Source organism: Dama dama, chromosome 19 (assembly GCF_033118175.1).
Source record: "Dama dama isolate Ldn47 chromosome 19, ASM3311817v1, whole genome shotgun sequence".
In the NCBI taxonomy this organism is placed as follows: domain Eukaryota; kingdom Metazoa; phylum Chordata; class Mammalia; order Artiodactyla; family Cervidae; genus Dama; species Dama dama.
Window position 1 is genome coordinate 61,126,715 of NC_083699.1, and position 21,159 is coordinate 61,147,873.

Sequence of the window (21,159 nt, forward strand, 5' to 3'; positions counted from 1 at the left end):
GTGTTTGTATAAACCTTTGAATGTTTTTCCAAAGAGCTTTGCTCTAATGAAGCATTGATCACACTGTATTTTAATTACTTTCATGTCGGTTTCCTCTGCTACATAATCCTGAGGTCAGGTACCAGTGACAGATTATTTTTTTTTTTCACATTCCATTACCTAGATGGGTGCCAGATAAATCAGTTCAGTTCAGTCGCTCAGTCATGTCTGACTCTTTGCGACCCCATGAATCGCAGCACGCCAGGCCTCCCTGTCCATCACCAACTCCCGGAGTTTACTCAGACTCAAGTCCATTGAGCCGGTGATGCCATCCAGCCATCTCATTCTCTGTCATCCCCTTCTCCTCCTGCCCCCAATCCCTCCCAGCATCAGGGTCTTTTCCAGTGAGTCAACTCTTCGCATGAGGTAGCCAAAGTACTGGAGTTTCAGCTTCAGCGTCAGTCCTTCCAATGAACACCCAGGACTGATCTCCTCTAGGATGGACTGGCTGGATCTCCTTGCTGTCCAAGGGCCTCTCAAGAGTCTTCTCCAACATCACAATTCAAAAGCATCAATTTTCCAGCACTCAGCTTTCTTCACAGTCCAACTCTTACATCCATACATGACCACTGGAGAAACCATAGCCTTGACCAGACGGACCTTTGTGGCAAAGTAATGTCTCTGCTTTTTAATATGCTATCTAAGTTGGTTATAACTTTGCTTCCAAGGAGTAAGTGTCTTTTAATTTCATGGCTGCAATCACCATCTGCAGTGATTTTGGAGCCCAGAAAAATAAAGTCTGACACTGTTTCCCCATCTATCTCCCATGAAGTGATGGGACCAGATGCCATGATCTTAGTTTTCTGAATGTTGAGCTTTTAAGCCCACTTTTTCACTCTCCTCTTTCACTTTGATCAAGAAGCTTTTTAGTTCTTCACTTTCTGCCATAAGGGTGATGTCATCTGCATATCTGAGGTTATTGATATTTCTCCCCACAATCTTGATTCCAGCTTGTGCTTCTTCCAGCCCAGCGTTTCTCATGATGTACTCTGCATGTAACTTAAATAAGCAGGGTGACAATACACAGCCTTGACGTACTCCTTTTCCTATTTGGAACCAGTCTGTTTTTCCATGTCCAGTTCTAACTGTTGCTTCCTGACCTGCATACAGGTTTCTCAAGAGGCAGGTCAGGTGGTCTGGTATTCCCATCTCTCTCAGGATTTTCCACAGTTTATTGTGACCCACACAGTTGAAGGCTTTGGCGTAGTCAGTAAAGCAGGACGAGATATTTTTCTGGAATTCTCTTGCTTTTTCGATGATCCAGCGGATGTTGGCAATTTGATCTCTGGTTCCTCTGTCTTGTCTAAAACCAGCTTAAGCATCTGGAAGTTCACGGTTCACGTATTTCTGAAGCCTGGCTTGGAGAATTTTGGGCATTACTTTGCTAGCATGTGAGATGAGTGCAATTGTGTGGTAGTTTGAACATTCTTTGGGATTGAAATGAAAACTGTCAGGCAAATAGTTGCCCACAAATGTTTTTTCAATTGAAAGTGAGAGATAGTATAATACTGTTATTCTTTTTACTTTCTTTAGGAATCCAAGTTTAAGGAAACAGGAGTTATCACCCCAGAAGAGGTGAGTATCGAAGATATTATAAAGCTGTTATATTCTACAGTTACAGAAAACTGGGTGACTTTTTAGCTTTATAAGAAAACATCTTGAAATTTAATCATGATTTGAGTAAAATTAGATCCTGTTGACTGTATTAGCAATCTTGAAAGGATTTCTACTTCCCATAAAAGAAAATGTAACTTCCCTCTCAGTTTTTCATTTCTCATATTTTTCTATAGTTCCTCTTTATTTAAAAATGAGGGTGGGAGAAGAAATGGAAAAGATTCCTATAGTCATTTATCATTCAATTATATTTGTATTATATTGAGCTGTGCCTTGAACTCTGATATTTGTTGTGTTTTGATTCTTTCTACCCCAAACATGAGTATTCATGGCTTTCCATTTGGAAACTTTGGCTTGATGCTTGGATATTAAGTTTTCTATCAGTATTCAGCTTACATATTTTATTGCTACATACTTAACACTGATTTTTTTCACCATTCTTTCACTTTTTCTACTAGCCAAACAATAATGAATCTGCTTAATGATGAAACTCATGGCTCTTTTATAGACCAATTGTGTTTTATTGAACTTTTAACATAGAATTATGTTTTGAGGAATCATTTTGCATATTCATCAAACCTATATAATAAAAGTTTTCTTTTTCCTTTAGATAATTTATTTTGTTGTATTCAGAGAAATAAATTCTGGCCCAGAAGTCCTTTTGGACTCCAGTTTTATGAGTAGTTACAGTTATATCCCATGTATTTTTTTATCATTAATGAATGGCAAATAATTTCTTTAAGCTTGACCTTTAGCTCTCATTTAAAGTACCAGTCATTGGCAATGGAACTTAACTCACTGTTTTGAAAGAAACATTTTGAAATGAGCCATGTTACATGATCATGTTGTAAATTCCAAGACCTGAAGTCAAAAAATTAATTGATTTTTCAGTTTTAAATTGTGATGCAGTCTCTTCAGTCCAAATCCTTTTAAGTTCAAAGAATGGTGTGCTGAACTGACAATATTATCTAAAATTGTCTTTATTTTTAGTGAAGACACATAGTGGTACTGACAAAACCTGGAAGATCTGCCTTCTAGACCCATTTCTCTTATTTCTCCTATTCTGACTTGGACAAATCAAGCTATCTAGGCACAGGCCTCATGTTTCCTCATTTTAAGATGAGTTTTGGCTTGACATTCTCTAAAGGACCTGTCTGCCTTAGACATCATAAGTTTAATACCTTGAATGCCAAGTAAAACTAAGTTTTGAGCTTAAGGATAGTATTAATGTTCTTGCCAGGTATAATTTAGACATGAGTCTTAAAACTCAGTGTCTAAAATAAAGAGCAGAGATGAATGTATGCTGTTTTTCTTGTATTTTTTGGCTTTATCGCCTCTATGTGAAAGTGACATTGATGAATGGATAGCTGGAGTTAGAGATGCAAGCCTGTGGTCATTGAATAGAATTAAGCTGTTTTAAAACAGCTACTAATCCTACAATGCACTTAATTGTATCATGAAGTGAGTTATAAATTTCCCCCTTTTTAAACAAATGCACAGCAAAAACTAGCTCAGTTGGGTACCAACCACATAATCCTGGATTGAGAATAGAGCACAATTATAGGATTTAGTTTAGAATGAGCCTAGAGGAAGAAGATCAGAAGACATAAAATGCTTTGTTGTTGTTCAGTTAATAGGTTGTGTCCGACTCTTTGTGACTCCATAAACTGCAGCATTCCAGGCTTCCCTATCCTTTAGTGTCTCCTAGCATTTGCTCAAACTCATGTCCATTGAGTCAATGATGTTACCTAACCATCTCATCCTCTGCCATCCCCTCTATCTTTCCCAACATTGGGGTCTTTTTCAATGAGTCAGCTCTTAGCTCAGGTGGCCAGAGTAATGGAGTTTCAGCATCAGTCCTTCCAGTGAATATTCAGGATTGATTTCATTTAGGATTGACTGGTTTGATGGAACTACTATACTGATTTGATGTGTTCAGTTGTTTTCTCTTACTGTTTCTGGGCTTCTGGCTGTCAGCATTTAGCTGTCTTTTTGTTTTCACTGAGAGATGTGGAAGTATTGTGTTTAAAACAAGGGACAAGCATTAATATGGTACTTTTTGGACTAAAAATACTTTAATGTACAACATGTATATGGCTTGATTAAGTAGAGTACTAGTACTAAAGGATAGCTTGAAGAATAAAGCTGCTTATCAGAATGTTAACATTAATTCCATCTTGTTAGAGTTATCCAGTGTTTAATCACTAAGAGTAAGCAGTACTGAGAATTTAGAAATTTGACTCTTTCATTTGAACATAGGAAGCACGTAATAAAAATAGTGGCTACGCTCACGAGAGCAAGAGATACCATATACTAAATATCATTGCGATGCTATGTTCTTTTATAGTTTTCCTTACCTTCTAGAGTTTTTGTTATTTTTTTGATATCACCAAAGGTGCTAGGGAATAAATACTAGAGTCTTGTGACCTCAGAACAATTCCATTAAAGAATTTTAAAATTTTTAATTCTTTGTTTTGCTTGCATTTTGTTAATACTTTTGTGTTAGTGATGAATTAATTCCTGATAACCACAGAGTTGTTATGTAGCATCTGGTTGCAGTGACCCAAAATGCATAAAACTTGGGGAAGAGGGTATTGCTTTCATTTGGGTTTTTGTCTTTACCTAATCACTTTAAATAGTCAAGAAATTCTTTAAATAAAAGAGTAGAAACATTTTGTAAAGTTGCTGTTGGGAGTATGCTATTAAATCTTGTTAATCTATCTTCTTAGAAGAAGTTACTCACAGAATTCTTAGGAGTTTTACTCTCGAATTAAAATAGGATATTACATATATATATATACTTTTCTCAGAAAGGCATTAGAAGATTAAAGATAATGTAATTTTTTGCTATGTAATAAACATATGAACACTATGTGATTTTAAGTTAGAGCTGTTGTTGTGAAATAGAATTGGGAAAGTGTACATATTGCTTGAGTCAGGACACTGCAGTTATGCTTAACAGACTCATTTTCTGCTTTTAAGAATAAGCAGAATTTCTGTCTTGCAATTAAGATCAGTCCATCCTCACGTATAATGGAAATTTTCAGAAGGTTAAACTATTTCTTTCTGAGTCTGTTTTTCATTTTTGAAGAAAAACAAAAACTTGTACAATATTCAGCCTGACCAGAAAGTCCAAGATTTGTTAGGAGGATTCAATTTCTTAATTGTCTTCTTGTTTTCCAATTCAATCCAAAAGCTTCTAACTTTTCCCCATTGGTTGGCAGTTCATTTCTCTCTTTTATTAATCATTTCTTTAACAGTGTGAAAAAGCTTTCAAAATTATATATTACTTAAATTTTTTTAAAAAATGAAGATAAACTGTACAGTATGAGGTAATAAACTATTCTTACATCATAGAACTGTGTTTATTTAGTAATTTTTTCAAAGATCTTCATTGAGTTTTCAACTGTTAGCAAGAATCTCTCTTCATTTTATTCACCCATAAAGTGGTTTTGGTGTTTTAAAATACTGTTGTATTACTTTTATTCATTTCATGATACTGTATGCTTTTGGCATTATCTCATCCAGTGATTAAAATTGAATAAAAAATTAGTAGCACTCAATATTTTCTTTACCAAAATTAATTTTTACTTTCTTGAGTGTTAAAATTTGTAGTTTTAATACATGTTCAAAAATAAATCTTCAGGCTGTAAAGCAAGTTGGTGCTGTTTGCATTTTAATTGGTTATTTTGTATCAAGATTACACAGGATGATCCCTTTGGTATTCTGCCACCTTACATTCAGTGATGTTCAATTTTTCTTTTTTCCTTTTTTTCATATTTCTTCTAAATCTTGAATAGTTTGTGGCAGCTGGAGATCACTTAGTCCACCACTGTCCAACATGGCAATGGTAAGTACTCTTGATTGAGGAATAGAAAGTTCATAAAAGGTATGAGGTGACTTCATGATTATGGCAGTTTACAAAATAGATTGGTGCATGAAAAGTAGAATAACCAGTTTAATTTTCCTCTTGTAGATTGTTCTTTTAAATAGTGCCCCAGTATTACTCAAAGTGAAATAAATAAAGAAAAATTGAATGTTATACCTGTTTGTTTTGCTGTGCTAACACAAAAGATGGACATTTTTGAGATCAGCACCTTCCTTTGCCAGTATTCCCTTTCTTTAGTGTCTAGGTCAGTTCTTGTGGTAGGTCTTTAAAAAATATTTTTAAAAGTTTAATAATTTTGATTAGCTTATTTTTCAAATTAAAAAGTATTGAATTTTTTATGACATTAATAGATAGGGAATTTTTCAGAATCTCATGTTTCTTTTACCATAAGACCTTCTTTGAGGTTCAAAAGTTTCTCCCCGTTTTTAGGAATTTTAGCTCAAAAGTTGAGAGATTCATGATACCAAGTAAAGTCTTAATTGGAAATCTATCTGTAACAGACATTTCTAATTTTTATTTTTCTCATTAACTTTTCTTTTAATTATAAAGTAATTTAAGCAATTTAGCAGTTCTCACAATGTATCTTTAAAATATCTGAATAATAATAAACTTAGTTTCATTACTTTGTGTACTTATGATAAAGCCACCTGGCAGTAGCTGAAAAATTGATCCCAATAGTGGCACACTATTTTATTTAGGCTAGAATTGTTTGGAATTATTATCTTGTTTGGATATGAGCGGTTCAACTTGTTACATCCTTTTTTTCCCAGTGACCCTTTTTCAGTTGTAGTTGAAAGGTAGAGTTTTGATTGGGGAGCAGGGATTTTAGAATTAACAAGGTACTAATTGATAAAGAGCTTAAGTAAACTATTTAAAATCACAGTTGGAACTCTCTTTCATCTGTGGCCTATTCTGTTAGCTTTAATTTTTATATTTTAACACATCCAAATAGTTCTTACTTCTCGAACATTGTTTCCTATGTACCAAGAAAGGCTGAAATGTCAGGTTCATTTATTTTTATGTCTTGTCTTTCCTGTGTGTATTTCTGTTCCATATTTTTAATTGTGTTCATATCATAGAAGCTCTCAGATTTAGACTTTTTCCCACCTTCTAAATTGTTAAAACTATATTTAGCTACATTCTGATCTACAGTATGTCAATATATATATATTTCAAGTCAAATAGGTGTATAGCATTTAAAATAATAGTCATTTTGTAGGAAAAGAACTAAAGGATTTTCTTCAATACATATGTGATAGATATATATTTTCTTTATTCAGATTTGATTGTTGTAGTCCTTAGTTGTCTAATTATATAATTTATAGTATTGTTTTAAGGGTTGGTATCCATGGACAGAATCATTGTTTATCAGATAGTATTTATAGTTCCCACTTGATGAATTATGATGGTTGAAACAATTTTATTGTAACTTAGAACTCAGTTATATCACACTTCAGTATCTATGCTTCTGACTGAACTGTTGGAACAATTTATTTCAAATCTGTGCTAGAAGCAGACTATTTCTGTGCTATATGTTCATGTTTACAGGTGCCATCATGACTGTATTATATCGTCTTCCCTCAGAACTTCAGGCATTACCATTTCATTGTTGAGTTTGACACTTGGGAATGGTCTAAAAAATCCTAGAAGCTGACATGGTTTTGGGGCATTTCCTGGCTTTATCATATGCTCAAATCTATGGTTTGAAGTTTAGATGGAAGCTTAAGGCAACAGAACTCCAAATCATTTATATTTGTGACAGATACCACATGCCACCCCAGCTGTGACCAGTTCTAGGAAGAGTCAACTCAGAAGAAATTTCTCAGTGGGATATTCCAGAGTAGCCCCCCAAATCAGAGATGTTATACCTGGCTCTGACCCACAGAGGGCGCGGTATTCAAGAGCGGGAACCCCAGAGTAACTTGACTTCTTTATACCTTCTGGTTTTGTGACTGTGGGCAATGTGACTTCTTTAAGCTTTTGTTTTGTATAAACTGGGGCTATTAATATTATTACTTCTTAGATTTCTGGGGATTATATGAAAATAATGCATATTGGAGTTCTAGATCCTGTACTTAATAGAAAGAAAGTGAAAGCGTTAGTTGCTCAGTCCTGCTGGACTATTTGCAATCCTGTGAACTGCAGCCCACCAGGCTCCTCTCTCCATGGGATTTTCCAGGCAAGGATAGTGGAGTGGGTTGGCATTTCCTTCTCCAAGGGATCTTCCTAACCCAGGGATCAAACCTGGGTCTTTTGCACTGCAGGCAGATTCTTTACCAACTGAGCTACCAGGAAGCACTCAATAAAAGGTTTTATTGTTTATTTCTGTCATTATTATTCTCAGTATTATCATCGGGTGATTCAAAGCATCTTATCTCTGAGTTCCAGTTTTAATACAGTAGTAGGAATGTGAATCTTGTCAACTACCTACTTAGTTATGCAATATACAGCTATTTTTCTGCCTCCTCTTGGTCTTACGATAGCCCTACTTTAAAAATCTGGTTCAGATTATTTTTGTTTCAAGGAAGACATAATACTTGCTTAATACAGTTCCATATTATTCTTTTTTTAATTTAATCTAAATTCTCTTGGTCTGTCTGCAGTCTGTTAGTACATTTCACTTATATTATTGCTATGCTCTTCATTGCCCCAACATACATCACTTTTTGGATCCTTCCCAAAGCAATCCTAAAATAGTTTTCTCAGGGGTGTGGGTTGTGTGATGTTGAGATTAACATGTGATATCTTCTGTTTTTGCCTTTTAAAATATTTTTTTTTGTATTTTGGTGCTTTTCACTCTTTTTAAAGGGCTACAGGGGAAGAATTGAAAGTGAAGGCTTACCTACCATCAGGCAAACAATTTTTGGTCACCAAAAATGGTAAGAATTATGTTGTATATATATTAAAAAAAAACAAAACCTTAGTACTTACTGAACTTTTTTTAATTTACTTTTTTATTGAAGGATAATTGTTTTACAGAATTTTGTTGTTTTCTGTTAAATCGCAACATGAATCAGCCATAGGTATACATACATCCCCTCCCTTTTGAACCTCCCTCCCATCTCTCTCACCATCCCACCACTCTAGGTTGATACAGAGCCCCTGTTTGAGTTTCCTGAGCCAGACAGCAAATTCCCACTAGGAAATGGCAACCCCCTCCAGTACTCTTGCCTGGAGAATCCCATGGACAGAGGAGCCTGGTGGGCTACAGTCCACGGGGCTGCAAAGAGTTGGACACAACTGAGCGACTTCACTTTCTTTCACTATCTGTTTTACATATGGTTATGTAAGTTTCCATGTTACTCTTTCCATACATCTCACCCTCTCCTCCCCTCTCCCCATGTCCATAAATCTATTCTCTATGTCTGTTTCTCCATTGCTGCCCTGTAAATAATTTCTTCAGAACCATTTTTCTAGATTCCGTATATGTGTCTTAGAATATATTTATCTTTCTCTTTCTGACTCACTACACTCTGTATAATAGTTTCTAGGTTCACCCACCTCATCAAAACTGACTCAAATGCATTCCTTTTTATGGTTGAGTAATCTCCCATTGTGTATATGTACCACAACTTTATCTATTCATCTGTCGATGTGCATCTAGGTTGCTTCCATGTTCTAACTATTGTAAATAGTGCTGCAGTGAACAATGGGACACGTGTCTTTTTCAACCCTGGTTTCCTTGGTATATGCCTACGAGTGGGATTGCTGGGTCATATGGTGGTTTTATACCTAGTTTTTTAAGGAATCTCCACACTGTCTTCCATAGTAACTGTATTAGTTTACATTCCCACCAGCAGTGAAAGAGCATTCCCTTTTCTCCTCACCCTCTCCAGCATTTACTGTTTGTAGACTTTTTGATGATGGCCATTCTGACTGGTGTGAGGTTATATCTCATTGTGGTTTTGATTTACATTTCTCTAATAATGAGTGATGTTGAGCATCTTTTCATGTGTTTGTTAGCCATCTGTATATCTTCTTTGGAGAAACGTCTGTTTAGGTCTTTTTCCCACTTTTTGATTGGGTTCTTTGTTTTCATCAACGTCTTATAATTTTCTCTGTACCTTTCTTTTGTCTCCTTAGGTAGGTTTATTCCTAAATATTTAATTCTTTTTGTTCCGATGGTGAATGGGATTGATTCCTTAATTTCTCTTTCTGATTTTTCATTGTTAGTATATAGAAATGCAAATGATTTCTGTGTATTGATTTCGTACCCTGCACCTTTATCAAATTCACTGATGAGCTCTAGTAATTTTCTGATACTATCTTTAGGGTTTTCTATGTATAGTATCATGTCATCTGCAAACAGTGAGAACTTTACTTCTTTTCTGATCTGGATTCCTTTTATTTCTTTTCCTTCTCTGACTGCTTTAGCTAGGAATTCCAGAACTATGTTGAATAGTAGTGATGAAAGTGGGCACCTTTATCTCGTTCCTGATCTTAGGGGGAATGCTTTCAGTTTCTCACCATTGATAATAATGTTTGGTGTAGGTTTATCATATATGGCCTTTACTGTGTTGAGGTAGGTTCCTTCTGTGCCCATTTTTTGAAAAGTTTTAATCATAAATGGGTGCTGAATTTTGTCAAAGGCTTTTTCTGCATCTATTGAGATGATCATATGGTTTTTATCTTTCAATTTGTTAATATGGTCTATCACATTTACTGATTTGCGTATATTGAAGAATCCTTGCATCCCTGAAATAAACCCAACTCGATCATGGTGTGTATGAACTTTTTGATGTGTTGCTGAATTCTGTTTGCTAAAATTTTGTTGAAGATTTTTGCATCTGTGTTCATCAGTGATACCGGCCTGTTGTTTTCTTTTTGTGTGTTGTCTGCCTGGTTTTGGTATCAGGGTGATGGTGGCCCTGTAGAGTGAGTTTGGAAGTGTTCCTTCCTCTGCAGTTTTTTGGAAGAGTTTTAGAAGGATAGGCATTAGCTCTTCTCTAAATGTTTGATGGAATTCTCCTGTGAAGCCATCTGGTCCTGGGCTTTTGTTTTTTGTGAATTTTTTTAATCACAGCTTCAATTTCAGTGCTTGCAATTGGGTTGTTCATAATTTCTGTTTCTTCCTCGTTCAGTCTTAGAAGATTGAACTTTTCCAAGAATCTGCCCATATCTTCCAGGTTATCCATTTTATTGCCATGTAGTTGTTCATAATAGTCTCTCATAATCTTTTGTGTTTCTGCATTGTCTGTTGTAACCTCTCCTTTTTCATTTCTGATTTTGTTGATTTGATTCTTCTGTCTTTTGTTCTTGATGAGTCTGGCTAAAGGTTTGTCAATTTTGTTTATCTTCTCAAAGAACCAGCTTTTAGTTTTGTTAATCTTTACTACTGTTTCTTTCATTTCTTTGTCATTTATATCTGCTGGGATCTTAATGATTTCTTTCCTTCTACTAATTTTGGGGTTTTTATGTTCTTCTGTTTTCAGTTGTTTTAGGTGTAAAGTTAGGTTGTCTGATTTTTTTCTTGTTTCTTGAGGTAAGATTGTATTGCTATAAACTTCCCTCTTAGAACTGCTTTTGCTGCATCCCATAGGTTTTGAGTTGTGTTTTCATTGTCATTTGTTTCTAGAAATATTTTGATTTCCCTTTTGATTTCTTCAGGAACCTGTTGGTTATTTAGAAATGTGTTGCTTAATCTCCATGTGTTTGTGTTTCTTACACTTTTTTCTTGTAATTGATATCTAGTTTCATAGCACTGTGGTCGGAGAAGATGCTTGATACGATTTCAGTTTTCTTAAATTTACTGAGGTATGATTTGTGACCCAAGATGTGGTCTATCCTGGAGAATGTTCCATGTGCACTTGAGAAGAAGGTGTATTCTTCTGCATTTGGATGGAATGTCCTGAAGATATCAATGAGGTCCATCTCATCTAATGTACTATTTAAGACTTGTGTTTCCTTATTAGTTTTCTGTTTTAATGATCTGTCCATTGGTGTGAGTGGACTGTTAAAAGTCTCCTGTTATTATTGTGTTACTGTCAATTTCTCCTTTTATGTTTGTTAGTGTTTGTTTTACGTATTGAGGTGCTCCTGTGTTGGGTGCATAGATTTTTACAATTGTTATGTCTTCCTCTTGGATTGATCCCTTGATTATTATGTAGTGTCCTTCCTTATCTCTTTATTTTTAAGGTTTATTTTGTCTGATATGAGGATGGCTACTCCAGCTTTCTTTTACTTCCCATTTGCATGGAATATATTTTTCCATTCTCTCACTTTCAGTCTATATGTGTCCTTAGGTCTGAAGTGGGTTTCTTGTAGACAGCCTGTATATGGGTCTTGCTTTTGTATCCATTCAGCCAGTCTGTCTTTTGGTTGGAGCATTTAATCCATTTACATTTAAAGTAATTATTGATAAGTATGTTCCTGTTGCCATTTTCTTAATTGTTTGGGGTTGATCTTGTAGATCTTTTTTCTTCTCTTGTGTTCCTTGACTGTATAAATTCGTTTAACATTTGTTGTATAGCTGGTTTGTTGGTACTGAATTCTCTTAACTTTTCTTTGTCTGAAAAATTTTTTATTTCTCCATCAATTTTGAATGATATCCTTTCCGGGTACAGTAATCTTGGTTATAGATTTTTCCCTTTCATTACTTTAAATATATCCTGCCATTCCTTCTGGCCTGTAGTTTCTGTGGAAAGATCAGCTGTTAAGCATATGGGGTTTCCCTTGTATGTTACTTGTTGCTTCTTCGTTGCTGCTTTTAATATTCTTTCTTTGCGTCTGGTCTTTGTTAGTTTGATTAGTATGTGTCTTGGCGTGTTTCTCCTTGGGTTTATCCTGTATGGGATTCTTTGTGCCTCTTGGACTTGATTGACTATTTCCTTTTCCATGTTGGGAAAATTTTCAACTATAATCTCTTCAAAAAATTTCCCATACCTTTTTTCTCTTCTTCTGGGACCCCTGTAATTTGAATGTTGGTACGTGTGATATGGTCCCAGAGGTCTCTGAGACTGTCCTCAGTTCTTTTCATTCTTTCTATTTTATTTTGCTCTTCAGAAGTTATTTCCACCATTTTATCTTCCAGCTCACTGTTTTGTTCTTCTGCTTCAGATATTCTGCCATTGATTCCTTCTAGAGTATTTTCAATTTCAGTTATTGTGTTGTTTGTCTCTGTATGTTTCTTCTTTGATTCTAGGTCTTTGTTAGTTGATTCTTGTGTTTTCTCCATTTTGTTTCCAAGGTTTTGATCATCTTACTATCAGTATTCTGAATTCTTTTCCAGTTAGTTTGCCTATTTCCTCATTTATTTGGACTTCAGTGTTTCTAGTTTGTTCCTTCATTTGTGTAGCATTTCTCTGCTTTTTTTTTTTTTTTTTTTTTAACTTATTGTGTTTGAGGTCTCTTTTTCCCATGCTTCAAGGTTGAATTCTTTCTTCCTTTTGGTTTCTGCCCTCTAAGGTTGGTCTAGTGGTTTGTTTAAGGGTGAGATTTGTGCTGAATTTTTGTTTGTTCATTTGTTATTCCTCTAATGGGCAAGGCTGAGTGAGGTGGTAATCCTGTCTGCTGATGACTGTATTTTTGTTTTATTTAGATGAGGCATCTTATACAGGGTGGTTGGGTGATGCTGGGTCTTGTATTCAGGTAATTTCCTTTGTGGGAGTTTTCACTATTTGATACTCCCTAGGGTTAGTTCTCTGGTAATCCAGGGTCTTGGAGTCAGTGCTCCCACTCCAAAGGCTCAGGACTTGATCTCTGGTCAGGATCAAAGATTCCACAAGTGGTTTCTTACGGCATTAAGTGAGATTAAACAAATATCCAAAATGAGAAACCAAAGATGAACCCCAGACAAATGGCAGTTATAAAATCAGGGAAATAATACTTAAAATAATGGAATATATATACACATATACATATATTCCCATGAGCAAAGTCAAAACAGTCCAACAAAATAAAGTACAGTAGATTGACCCAGCGAACATAGGAAATCAAAAGATTATATTCACCAGTTAAGAACAACTTCACTAAAGCACAAACTGGAAAACAAAACTAAAACAAGGTGCCAGTTGGGGAATAAAGCAATGAAAATAATAGTAGCAAATATGTTGAGAGGAAAGGAAAGAAAGAGTAGCTATGCAGTGTTAAATAGAGGTAGATGAAGATGATTTGTATATATTGAAGATTAACTGCAAGGGGAAAAGAACAGTAGGAAAGGCAAACAAAGGAAGAGAAGTAGAAAAGTATAATAGATTTAAGAAAATTTAAATTATGAAATAGAGAAAAAAAATATGGAAGAAGAAAGAGAAAAGGAAGGAAAGGAAAATTCCACAGAACTTCAAAGGCCCAATGTAGAGGCAGAGGTTTATAATGACTATTAAAAGTGTGACTGAATATACACATATACATATACACCCATAAGCAAAATCAAAACAGTCCAACAAAAATAAAGTAGAATAGATTGACCTGGTGAATAAAGGGAACCTAAAATTATGTCTACCAGAACAAAATTATAGAGCACAAACTGGAAAACAAAACTAAAGCAAGGTGCCAATTAGGGTAGAAAGCAATGAAAATAAAACTAACAAATATGTTGAGACTAAAGTAAAGAAGGAAAAGAAAGAAAGAATAGATGTGCAAAGTTAAATAGAGATAGATAAAGAAGATTTATATAAAAGGTTAACTGCAAGGGGAAAAGAACAGTAGGAAAAGCAAATGGAGAAATAAATATAGAAAAATAATAATAGGTTTAAAAAATTAAAATTAAAAAAGAACTCCCCTGAACTGCAAAAGCTCAATATAGAGGCAGAGGTTTATAACAGCAATAAAAAATGTGACTGAGGTAAAAAAAAAAAAAAAAAAGCTCAAAAGCTTAGTTAGATTTCATAGTGCCAATAAAATTGACAACTACAACAAAGGGGTGGGGGGGAAATCCAGGAGAATCTACAGAACCAGTCAAAACATAAGAAAAAATGTTTTTCTTGAATCACTGCTGTCAAGAGTCCTTTCCCTCACTGGGAGTCGCAGTTCACTTCACCTCCCTAGGATGCCCTCTAACACTGTGCTGATCTCTGGACCTGCTGTGAGGGTAGCTCAGATTTTAATCTGGTCCTTCCCCATATTCTTGCCTCCAAATGTCCACAACTATCAGAACTAGTGCATTTCCTTTTGTGGGAGCTCTCAATGACCTTCCACAGACTCAAAATCTGCCTAGTTGATTGTATGGATTTAATCTGCTGCTTGTACAGCTGGTAGGAGGGTTTTTGGGTCTTTTTCCTTAGTACACTGCCCCTGGGTTTCAATTGTGGTTTTATTTCCACCTCTGGATATGGGTTTTCCACTGGGGTTTGCTCCTGAGGCTGCCTTGGAGGACCTGGGTTTGCCTCTGTGAGGGCCAGGTGGAGGTCGTGCAGCTGCTTGAGTTGCAGCACCAAGTATTCAGAGGAGTTGGGGTCTCGGGCAGCAGGAAATACAGTGCTCTAGAAGGGTTTGGCAACCAATACTGGAGAAAGAAATGGCAACACACTCTTAATATTCTTGCCTAGAGAATTCCGTGGACAGAGGAGCCTGGTGGGCTGCTCTCCATGGGGCTGCACAGAGTCAGACACGACTGAAGCGATGTAGCATGCATGCATTGAAGAAGGAAATGGCAACCCACTCCAGTAGTCTTACCTGGAGAATCCCAGGGACATAGGAGCATTGTGGGCTGTCATCTATGGGGTCGCACAGAGTTGGACACAACTGAAGCAACTTAGCAGCAGCAGCAGCATTGGCCAATATGCTCCAGTATTCTTGCCTGGAGAACCCCCCTTCCTGACAGAGAAGTCTAGCAGGCCACAGTCCACAGGGTCACAAAGAGTTCGACACAACCTAAGCAACCCTGTGTGCATAGATGCAAGACTTTTTTTTTGCCTGAGGCAGCTCTGCGCCAGTGAGAGTTGAGCGTGAAGATAGCGCAGCTGCTTGGCTTGCGGGGACCCTGGCAGCACCAACTGTGCAAGGACACGGACTACTTCTGCTGCAGGAGTTATGGCCTTATCAGAGTTTTTTTGAGCCTCTTGTAGCTGGCGATCAGAAGGCCTATTTGGCCAGTCTTTCTCCGTAGTAGCTCTGCCCGTTCAGGCACTTACAGGGCTCCCTTGTGTGGGGTGCTTATCTGTTGTTCAGAGCATCAGGCGCATAGAGGGGCCCCCTGCTTGGGATCCTACTCTGTAGAACAGTGCCTCAGGCACTTAAAGGGGCACCGTGGGTGGGGTCCTACTCTGTAATTCAGTGCATCAGGCATTTGATGGGCCAGCCTCTCTTGTTCAGCTGCTGATGCTGGCGTGTCAGGGGAGAGAGGTTATGGTTATGGCTCCACCCCCTACACATGACTCAGCCGTATTGCCTTACTTCCTTGGCTGCCTGGCTTTCCTCCACCGGCATTTCCCACCACAGTGTCCTCCTTCACATCCCCTCAATCCATCTCTCCGCAGTCAACAGCAGCCCTTGCCCTGGGATTGCTCCACAGTCCCTAAACTCCAGCTCCCAGCCACTGCGCCATCTAGGGTATGTATGGCAGCGGCAAGGACTACCTGATTCTCATTTCATTTCAGTCAGTGAGTCCAGTTGCTCAGTCGTGTCCGACTCTTTGCGACTCCACGGACTGCAACACACCAGGCCTCCCTGTCCATCACCAACTCCCAGAGTTTATTTAAACTTATGTCCATTGAGTCAGTGGTGCCATCCAACCATCTCATCCTTTGCCCTTGGTGAGTGGGGGAACTGAAGCAGGGGTCTGATCCCCACATTCGGGCGTCTGAGTCAGAGGAGAAACATTTAAGGCTAAAAGGGAAACAGCTGATTTGTGGCAGCCTAAATGGCTCCAAAATCACTGCAGATGATGACTGCAGCCATGAAATTAAAAGGCCCTTGCTCCCTGAAAGAAAAGCACTTTTATGTCTGAAGGTGTATTCCTGATGTATCTGTGGAGAGAGATGTATTTCACATCCATCTACTACTCCGCCATCTTGTTCCTCCTCGTTACTGATCTTAATTTTTGCTTAAAGCTGTACTTCTAGCTTCTCTCAGATAGAAACTTGGAAATTTAATAAAATTCTGAATTTTATATGAAAGTGAAAGTCATTCAGTCATGTCCGACTCTTTGTGACTTCATGGACAGTCCATGGAATTCTCCAGGCCAGAATACTGGAGTGGGTAGCCTTTCCTTATGGTAAAGTTTTTTTTCCTATGGATTTTCTATGGTAGACTATTTCTTTCCATAATTGATTTTATTTCCTTCCATTTTGTTATTCCTTTTTGCAAAAAAAAAGTGTAGGTTTATGATGAGGCTCTAAGCAAAATTGGACTTCTTATTGGGCTTTTTTTGTTTTTTTTGCTGCACTGACTGCAGTGGCGTACAGGATCTTAGTTCCTTGGCCAGAGATTGAATCCGTGCCCCCTCCAGTGGCAGTGCAGAGTCATTATACCAGCAGGACTGCCAAGGAAGTCCCCTTGTTGGACCTTTTAAATGGACTTCATAATTATAATCTTTTCAGCTACTTAATATCAGTCTTTTTTAAACCTAAATTTTTCATGGAAGGTATAATTGATACTACCTTTGATATCTAAAATCTCAAAGCTGGAGGTTTTTATTATCCACTGTGTCACTGAAAGATTACCTGTAGGCACAAACGTGTTTCTGAAACAAGTATTTATGAAGTTAATGAGGTTATTATGAAGCTACTTTGAAAACAACCATCAAAAGTTTGTTATAGTCACAGGCTAATGACATAACAATACATTGATTTGTGTTCTACTCATTATAGGAAAGGGAAAATGTATAAAACATCAGTTTTTTATTTCCTACAGTATAGTTTTTGATGGGATTGGTCATGTCTCTCTTGCTTGTTTTTAAAAAAAATCAAGAGAGTAATAGCATTTTGTTGACCCCCACATCGTAATGTTTTTACCTTATAATTTTTCAGTTTTAGGCTTATATGAATAGTACCTGTTGATCGAAGCATATGCTATATGAAGAACTTGGCACCAGTTTGTGTAAGAGAGTAAAGTTTAGCAGATTAGTGAACTTTACACTGGTTTATCCATTATTAATAGCTGAAGCTTAAATACACATTAGAAGCTCATATTGAAAGTTACTTTAACATTCTAAACCAGAGGTCACCTCTACCACCTCCGAGTATGACAGGTAGTGCCTCCATGTTCTGAGAGTAAAGCCACTAAAATTATATGTTACTCATTAGCCTGAGGTTGAACAATGTCACCTCTGACTTCAGGTTTGCTGATCACAGATCATAAAGGTAGAGAATACTTTGAACACTCTCAGTAGAGCCTTTCTACTTGTCTTCTCACAAAGCTAATTAGGGAAAGATAAGTGTCATCAAATAATTATGTGTCTGTGGGTTGAGTGTAACTCTTAAATACTCTTATTAGAAATAAAGTATTATAATATTCACTTAATATTTTGGTGGTAGGAATATATTTTATGAAATAAACCTTCTCTTTTTAAAATGGATTTACAGGAAGCAGAATATATTCTAGTAACTGCCCTTGCCATTTCTTTATAGTTCCGTGCTACAAGCGGTGTAAACAGATGGAATATTCAGATGAATTGGAAGCTATCATTGAAGAAGATGATGGTGATGGGGGATGGGTAGATACTTATCATAATACAGGTAAGAGGAGAATAGAATGGCATGTGTTTAATTTGTTTTAAACTCTTTTGCCATCTTTTATAGCAGCCTTGATTTAAAAAATAAAGAAAGCAACACAAGGCATAGTTTTGTACCAGAAGATTTTTACCTGAAAAGAAGCTAGAGAACAAATTAGGAAAAAATGCCCTTGGAGTGTACCACATTTTATAGTACTGTACTACTTGCCACTACACACTGCCAAATATACCATGAAGGCAAAATTATTGCTCTCAGTTGAGATTCACTGCAATAGTCAGAGGTCTAAATAATCTGCACAGGAAAAAGTACCTCTTTAAGTTTGTTTTTCCTCTGCTCTGAGTAAAGGACACTGCCATCTGTTTCCTTAGATGATTCAGAAACAGATTCAGGACTTGATTCAGAAACAGATTCAGGACTTGAGTTCCTTGATTTGAAGCTTTCTTGTTCCTTAATGAGTTGAAATATTGTTATGTCAAGGCTTAGAGAAAATAACTGAACAACTTCTTAAAATAATTTCAAAATCATCCTCTTTCCTCAACTGAGTAGTTCTGTAGAGCCATTGGTTATAGCGCTGTGTTTCTGATGTCAAGTTAGTGAGCCTCTCAGTTGTCTAGTGTATTCCTTAATCCCTGTCCCAGAATCCAGGTGCATATTTACAAAAGCATTCTCACAGAGATAAGCAGGTGTTGGAATGATTGTGCTATGCTGTCCCTCGTCACTCAGTTGTATCCAACTCTTTGAGACCTCATGGACTGTAGCCTGCCAGGCTCCTCTGTCCATGGGGATTCTCCAGGCCAGAACACTGGAGTGGGTTGCCCTGCCTTCCTCCAGGGGATCTTCCCAACCCAGGGATTGAACCAGGTCTCCACATTGCAGGTGGATTCTTTACAGTCTGAGCTGCCAGGGTAGCCCAAGAATACTAGAGTGGGTAGCCTATCCCTTCTCCAGGGAATCTTCCTGACTCAGGAATCAAACTGGGGTCTCCTGCATTGCAGGCAGATTCTTTACCCACTAAGCCATTGGGGAAGTCCTTACATGATTGTGGAAGCTAGCAATTCTGAAATGTAAAGAGCAGGTTGGCCAGCAGTCTGAAGACTGGTAATGGTCAGTTGATAGAGCTAGAGTCTGAGGCCAGTCTGGAAGCAGAATTCTTCTAGAGCACTCAGTCTTTTTTTCTTAAGTAAAAAGTCTCTTAAGAGACTAAGTCTCTATTTCTTAACCATCTCCTGATTGAATGAGGCTCACCTACAGTGATCTGCTTTACTCTAAGTATACTGATTTAAATGTTAAGCACGTTTAAAAAATAACCTTCAGAGTAACATTTAGACTGCTGTTTAATCAAACTATGGGATACAATAACCTACCCAAGTTGACATACGAGATTAACCATCACAACTGGTACAGTGTTACCTTCATTAGAATCCTTTGAGCTTTCTTTTTCTTTTCCAATATGTCCTCCTTTTAGGAGAGTCTGATTTAATGGGATGCTACTGCATTATATTTAGATGGATTGAAGAGGTTTATTTCCTTTGTTTCTGTGAAGTAGTCTCAGTGAGTTGTAATAGAAATCCATTATGTTAATAATCATACCTATTATAAAATAACTTCTAGAAAAACTACTCTGATATAAAAGCTTTATGCTCGAGCTGTGGATTGTGACTGACATTTTCTTTGAAAGTGAGTCTTTGGATTGGATATATTGAACAGATATATCAAAGCTTCAGAAGATAAACAAAGGAGCAAAGCATATTTTGTGTTTAGGGTTTTTTTTTTTTTCTTTACTGTTTCCCATCCTTGTTAAATCATTTGAAAACACTGATGGATATTTTGAATTAGAAATATATTTAGCTGACTTATGATCCTACCACCTTCTTAATGTTACCTTCATTGAGATAAGTGGTTTCCAAGGTAGCTGCTTAATGAGGTACCGTGGACAGAGCATTGAACCGAAGAGCAGGTGTGGATTTGAATCCCAGGTTCTTCATGTAACTGAGATTTATACAAGTTTCTTTCTCTGGAGACTTCATTTCTTTATAGGGAGAAACCATTACTGTGACTGCCTTACAAAATAGTGTTTGTGAGGACTATATAAAATATAGAAGCAGTAAAATAGAAAGTCTCATATAAATCTGATGTGATATTACTTCCTCTGGATGTCCTAGATCTCTGAAGCAAATAGCATATTTAACATAACCGTTATCTTGTTGAGAAAATTTCATTGCAGGTTATATGACCCCTATAGTCTTCACTTTCTGTTTACTTTCTGAGAACATTTATTTTGATAGGCTCACACAAGGAAAGTAAATAAAATAAATGAAGGATATTAAATGAAGAAAGATAGGCTAGGATAATTTATGGTAAAATATTAAACCGATATTTTAAAAGTTACTATTTTTAATTTTAAGAAGTACCTTTGTGATTATTTATTCCTGTTAGAGTTCATTTGTAAAAGTGCTGCTAACGTTGCTTTCTCATTTCAGAGAACTTTGAGAATTTAGATAATGTTAAAGTGTTTTTATATTGCTCAAATCAGGTAAGTTGATGATCTTTACAACTTAATTTTAGTAATTTTCTGCTGAATTTTAAATAGGTATTGCAGGAATAACTGAAGCAGTTAAGGAGATTACACTGGAAAGCAAGGTAATGGTTAATTCGTTATGTTTTTAAGTTCAGTGACCTAGTTATTTGCTTGTATATTTATTTTGAGGTTATTCATATCATTCATATGCAAACTCTTACTATCAGTATTTATTATCAACTCTTTTAAATTCCAGCTATTTTATTTCCTCTCATTTTTCTGCATCAGCATACCAAAACACTACTGTTGCCCAGAGCTTCTCTTTTCTTTACTCTCAAATGGTTAAGAAAAACATTTTTTGAGACTGTAATTGGTTAAAATCTATAAATTTTTACTATTTGGGAGGATTTCTAGGCCAGTTTATAAGAAATGGCTTTTTATTTTTAAACAGAAGTCCCACACATTCTGTGAGTGGAGGTTTTTGAGGG

General features: G+C 36.6%; 1 protein-coding gene across 2 annotated transcripts in view; it reads left to right on the plus strand.

Moving 5' to 3' along the window:
* The window catches only part of ATG3 (autophagy related 3), a 34,312-nt gene that overhangs the window by 3,019 nt on the left and 10,134 nt on the right, over positions 1-21,159 (plus strand). The window contains exons 2-6 of one of the 2 annotated variants that reach the window (XM_061167237.1): positions 1,573-1,614; positions 5,454-5,503; positions 8,351-8,421; positions 18,049-18,156; positions 20,634-20,686. In XM_061167237.1, coding sequence (XP_061023220.1) covers positions 1,573-1,614; positions 5,454-5,503; positions 8,351-8,421; positions 18,049-18,156; positions 20,634-20,686 — 324 coding nt within the window. Of the gene's footprint in view, positions 1-1,572; positions 1,615-5,453; positions 5,504-8,350; positions 8,422-18,048; positions 18,157-20,633; positions 20,687-20,743; positions 20,794-21,159 lie in introns of both variants that reach the window. The other variant, XM_061167238.1, reaches the window with a different exon arrangement.